This window comes from Schistocerca gregaria, chromosome 2 (genome assembly GCF_023897955.1).
Source record: "Schistocerca gregaria isolate iqSchGreg1 chromosome 2, iqSchGreg1.2, whole genome shotgun sequence".
Taxonomy (NCBI): Eukaryota; Metazoa; Arthropoda; class Insecta; order Orthoptera; family Acrididae; genus Schistocerca; species Schistocerca gregaria.
In genome coordinates this window covers 181,658,618-181,664,943 of record NC_064921.1, presented here as the reverse complement: position 1 = coordinate 181,664,943, position 6,326 = coordinate 181,658,618, and the positions used below count along the sequence as shown (strand labels likewise).

Here is a 6,326-nt window from a genome sequence, read left to right as displayed (position 1 = left end):
CAAAACACAAGTAAATTTTTCATCATGGGTAACTGGATGCTTGCAGCAGATGTGGCGATTCACGTTTCGTTGCTGCCACATGTAGCAGTGCACCAGTCCCAACTATATTCCTCCATTCTCCAAATGCGACTGTAGCAATGTGGCTGTACAAATACAGACAACAGCCTAACAAATGTGCTCGATCAGAACAAACGTTACAGTACTGTGACAGCACTGACAGAAGACTATTGCCGTTAGGCTTTCGCTGTCTGCTACCAGAATGCGCTGCAAGCTGCATACCCGAGCACAACCGATTGGCGCCGAGTTTTGCTGTCCGTAGACACAAGTGTTTGTAAACATAAACACCTGTTGTGGCGGGTAATGCGAGGTGGCTAGAAGAGAACTTTTGGCATAATTCCGCTTCATTTGCTTTAAGGTGTCAGTGACGTCGGTTTTAGGTTTAGCTTTCTGGAATGAGAACTTGCGAAAGTGTCGATAGTATTTTATTTTTTCTGACAATCGTGACGTGAAAGGATGAATTAATCAGATTAATCAAGTTGAAGGACAAAACATAGGATCGGAATGACAGCTTCAACCATTAAATTTTTCTTAAAACTTACAGTAGTTGTAGCAGTTTCACGATGCAGCAGCGAATCGATCAAGCCAAATTTCGTTGTTATTCTTACGGATGATCAAGACATAACCATTGGTGGAATGGTGCGTGAGTATACGATATAACCTTTACGTCTTCCATCGCATTTTCGTGCCCTCAAATACAAAATTACTTACGCGTTCTTTAAACTGATGTCAGTAATCCCTTGAGACGTGAATAGTTAAAACGAGCATATTAATGGCGCGATAGAACAGCACTATGTTTTGTATATCTCTTTCTGTACGAAAACATTGTTAAATTATGTGAATAATTCTTCAGTTTCCAAAGAGAAAAGAATAATAAATTACATTATTCGGCCAACGGATGTTTTGAAACCGTTTGACTGTTGCCCCTCCTTTAGTAAACTGTTATGTTTCTGATAATGTATTTCTTATAAAAATGGCAAAATTCAGGCCCCCAAGCAACCATTTGTACTCCCTACAGCAATCCAATGGTGGATATCGAAACGTGGAAAACTGCAGAAGCGATTTTGAAATGAAATGTTGCTCATAAGTATGTAACAGTTCGTATGTTAAAATGAAGGTATGCATCAGTGTATTTAAAATGTATCAGTGCCCTGCAGCTGTTTAAAACAACAATAACATGCGTCACTCCATTAAAAGCTTCAACTACATCTACATCACTTAGAAAGCTCACCTTCTGCAATTAACCTTTCTTTAATTACATGATTCTGCCCAACTAGCTTATTCTGCACAGTTCTGTATTTATTTATGCTTTAAAGAATCATACAGTTATTAAAAAAAAATAAAAAAAAAACGTGATTTTCAGATAGGCCTGCCACACATTGATTTTGTTGGTGGAATCATTCGTAAAAGCGTGAATATATAAGAAAGACTATAAGGCACTGCAGACAGAAATATTACATAATTGAGAATATTATCCCAATTATGCAATTGGTATAACTCTATCCATGTTGACACTTAGTAGTAAAGATCATCTGTGGAACGAGTGTTACTCTAATTTAGATGACAAACCATTATTATAATTATATTCTGAACATACAGTGGCTCTCTTGAGTTTCCCTTTTTCTCTCAAAATATTTTGGCCACAGGCCAATAGTTACCCAATTGACAGCTGTTCACTATATTACACCTTGAAATTTCCAGACATGTATTTCATTACTAAGTACCACTCTCTTCCAGAGCGAGTTCTATTATTACTTTTTTTATGAATCTTGAAACTCATAGACCTGTTCTTATATATCACACCTAGCCTACATCTCATTCCTATCCACATTTTCATGTAAGATTGTCAGTTTCTTAACTAGAAAATGTAAGTAGGCTACCAGATTTACTATCACATCTACATGGTGTAAAATGTATTATACTCGTAGGTCCTACATTTGTGCTACTGATCTCAAATTATTAACTCTCCATTGCTGATGTTTACAGTGAACAACATATCAGTCAAAAATTTGCTTATTAGGAAGGTACAAGATCTGACAAATGCTTGAAAACTTTTCTTTTGTTACTATTTAATGAGAGAACATAAGCTACCTCAGAAATGCCCCTAATGTTTCATTCAAAAGACCACCTCTGTGGTTTTCCCTCTAGCATGGAGAACTGTCAGAAAATGGTTACACTTATGGCCAGCTGAAGCTCAGATTTTGTTAAAAATGCAACCCAGTAGTTTATTCTTTGAAGTGAGAGACTACATGTGTTCGGTGTTTATTGTGTTTCAGTTGTGGATATCGTTCGTGAGCTATACTTACAGTGAGCTATTTAGTTCTCATGGGTGCAGGCTTAGATTTTGTCGTTTATTAGGTTTAAATAAGCCTAGAAGGATAGTAAATGCATTGAAGTTCATGGTAATGTTGTTCTCCTTTGACCAGTGTTATTATTATTGTATATTGTGGCAGTTGGCCCTGACCATAAGCAAACAAGAACTTAGATTGTCCGAGGGCTGAGGAGCAGTGCAGGGGAATAAGCCACGCCTTCCTGTCAAAGGGCTATCAGCCTATGCCCATGTTCTATGCTTCCATGAAAGCAGAATCATCCAATTTGACCCATGATGTCATCAATATGACAGAAATGGTTACTTCCAGCATATACAAAATGGCGACAATGGTGTCACTACATACACACGCCAAGAAAGGCAAACAAAAATAAAAATTAAACAGTAACATATCACTCCAAAAATAAAATAAAAGTAACTGGACGACCACGGAAAATTGGGGGTTTAGGTTGGGAACAAGCAAAATATACAACAATAAAAAAACATCGCACCATTCCAAAACAAATAGTACCCAGCAAAAAAAAATTAAATTACAGCATTCTGCTACGCCAAAAAACCACAGGAATAGGACACTGACCTATATAGCTCAACTGCAGCTATCAATACCAAAAAATCAACACCTACAACTCCGAAAAGTATAACCAAAACACCAACAGCTCAAACACCCGACAGTCACGACAACAATTAACACACATCCACCTTACCATAAATATACAGCAGCAGGCAAAACATCACAATTACCAGGGAATAAAACAAAAACAAAAATTACTTACCAACAAAAGCCTCCAACAATACCACCGTTGGCCACCACATGCGTGCGCGCACACACACACACACACACACACACACACAGACAGAAAACAAAAAGAATCTCCTAAATCACCCACAACCTGCCACCCATAAATCTACCCCAATCCATCCGTTGTCACCTTCGAAAAAAAACACCACCAACAAAGAAAAAATACAATCGGTTACACATTACAAAAAACAAAAACTGCAACTAAACTAGTCCTCTCCAACATAATTTCTAAACACCCTCTCCCAACCTATAACATATCCCATTAACCTCACAACCAATACTCACAGCCCCTCCATCCTTTACACACCCATACCCAGCCCTCTCAACTCTCCACCCTCAGCCTATATATCCTCGCCACAGCCCTCTAAAAGGTACAAAAAGTATAGAAATTCTCAGGGATGATACTCATCTAAATGAGACTGTAGGTTGGAGAGTGCCTTTTCCCCCTCCCTATAACTGATTTAATTCCCCCCCCCCCCAATCTGTCTATCATGTTAGTACAAGCACCAGTGTCATAATCCTTAAACTTAATTCTGTAGTTTACTATTCAATTATTATAGCCGCTCTTCTTGTGAAAATGCATCATAAATTATAGTACTACCTCTTCAATACATTGCTCAATCAGACCCACTAGTTCCCTTACACTTTGACCCTGCAAAACCCTAAAAATATGATCAGCATATCCGCTCCTCAAAATAAAAGCCCCCCCCCCCCCCCCACCCTAAAACCAACCCAAGAACTGCCCCTCCCATACTTCTTACCGAACTGTGATTCGTAAGTTTCAACAATCACCTACAGCCCAGCTAATTTCCCTCTACACTTCATGTACTCCGAACAAACCTCTCAGCAAAATGAAAACTAATCCAAAACAGCCCTCTCATTCACACCAGTCTTATGTGCTCAATAACTTACAGAGGACCAATAACAAAATCAATAAGGAAGCAAGACAATCTCCCTCATGACCAACATTGTTTCCTCGAACCAAGTACCACATCTTATCAACCACCAAATACTGTAACACCAATAATGCCACATATACATGCCACTGGTCTGGGCTGCCAGAACTTTCGTCAATCTCATGTTTCAACCTCATGTTACCACAAATGTGACACTTAACATATTCAGCAATATGATTGAACATCTACAGCAATTGTATGACAGACATCATGTCATCACCCATCACAGATCGTAATGATACACTCATGTACTTCAGTGCCATATCCATACCTAACAAAAAAGCAATAAAAATTAGGCTTCCTTCTACACAACAAACACTAAACGAATCAGAGCATACGAAAATGGCAAAAACATTAAAGAAATAAAGAAAAACCCTTAATAACTCACTGAAAACACTTCCACAACCATTGTTACTGCATCAACAATATAAGCTCAAAACTAAGTTAGCAAGTTGACAATCAGAACTCAAATGAACCAAGTACATCTACATCTACATAACTACTCTGCAATTCACATTTAAGTGCTTGGCAGAGGGTTCATCGAACCACAATCATACCATCTCTCTACTATTCCACTCCCGAACAACGAGTGGGAAAAACGAACACCTAAACCTTTCTGTTCGAGCTCTGATTTCTCTTATTTTATTTTGATGATCATTCTTACCTATGTAGGTTGGGCTCAACAAAATATTTTCACATTCGGAAGAGAAAGTTGGTGACTGAAATTTCGTAAAAAGGTCTCACCGCGACGAAAAACGTCTATGCTGTAATGACTTCCATCCCAACTCATGTATCATATCTGCCACACTCTCTCCCCTATAACGCGATAATACAAAACGAGCTGCTCCTCTTTGCACCCTCTTGATGTCCTCCGTAAATCCCACCTGGTAAGGATCGCACACCGCGCAGCAATATTCCAACAGAGGACGAACGAGTGTAGTGTAAGCTGTCTCTTTAGTGGACTTGTTGCATCTTCTAAGTGTCCTGCCAATGAAACGCAACCTTTGACTCGCCTTCCCGACAATATTATCTATGTGGTCCTTCCAGCTGAAGTTGTTCGTAATTTTAACACCCAGGTACTTAGTTGAATTGACAGCCTTGAGAATTGTACTATTTATCGAGTAATCGAATTCCAATGGATTTCTTTTGCAACTCATGTGGATCATCTCACACTTTTCGTTATTTAGCGTCAACTGCCACCTGACACACCATACAGCAATCTTTTCTAAATCGCTTTGCAGCTCATACTGGTCTTCGGATGACCTTACTAGACGGTAAATTACAGCATCATCTGCGAACAGTCTGAGAGAACTGCTCAGATTGTCACCCAGGTCATTTATATAGATCAGGAACAGTAGAGGTCCCAGGACGCTTCCCTGGGGAACACCTGATATGACTTCAGTTTTACTCGATGATTTGCCATATATTACTACGAACTGCGACCTTCCTGACAGGAAATCACGAATCCAGTCACACAACTGAGACGATACCCCATAGCTCCGCAGCTTGATTAGAAGTTGCTTGTGAGGAACGGTGTCAAAAGCTTTCTGGCAATCTAGAAATACGGAATCAACTTGAGATCCCCTGTCGATAGCGGCCATTACTTCATCCGAATAAAGAGCTAGCTGCGTTGCACAAGAGCGATGTTTTCTGAAGCCATGCTGATTACGTGTCAATAGATCGTTCCCTACGAGGTGATTCATAATGTTTGAATACAGTATATGCTCCAAAACCCTACTGCAAACCGACGTCAATGATATAGGTCTGTAGTTAAATGGATTACTCCTACTACCCTTCTTGAACACTGGTGCGACCTGTGCAATTTTCCAATCTGTAGGTACAGATCTATCGGTGAGCGAGCGGTTGTATATGAGTGCTAAGTAGGGAGCTATAGTATCAGCGTAATCTGAAAGGAACCTAATCGGTATACAATCTGGACCTGAAGACTTGCCCGTATCAAGCGATTTGAGTTGCTTCGCAACCCCTAAGGTATCTACTTCTAAGAAACTCATGCTAGCAGATGTTCGTGTTTCAAATTCTGGAATATTCCATTCGTCTTCCCTGGTGAAGGAATTTCGGAAAACTGCGTTCAATAACTCCGCTTTAGCGGCACAGTCGTCGATAACAGTACCATCGGCACTGCGCAGCGAAGGTATTGACTGCGTCTTGCCGCTTGTGTACTTTA

At 39.7% G+C, this 6,326-nt stretch overlaps 1 protein-coding gene across 1 annotated transcript in view; it reads left to right on the top strand.

Moving 5' to 3' along the window:
- The first annotated feature begins 259 nt into the window (after positions 1-259).
- Positions 260-6,326, top strand: part of LOC126336643 (N-acetylglucosamine-6-sulfatase-like) — a 68,399-nt gene continuing 62,332 nt past the window's right edge. The window contains exon 1 of the mRNA XM_050000566.1: positions 260-696. Within this exon, the coding sequence (XP_049856523.1) occupies positions 562-696 (135 nt within the window). The 5' untranslated portion in view covers positions 260-561. The remainder of the gene's footprint in view (positions 697-6,326) is intronic.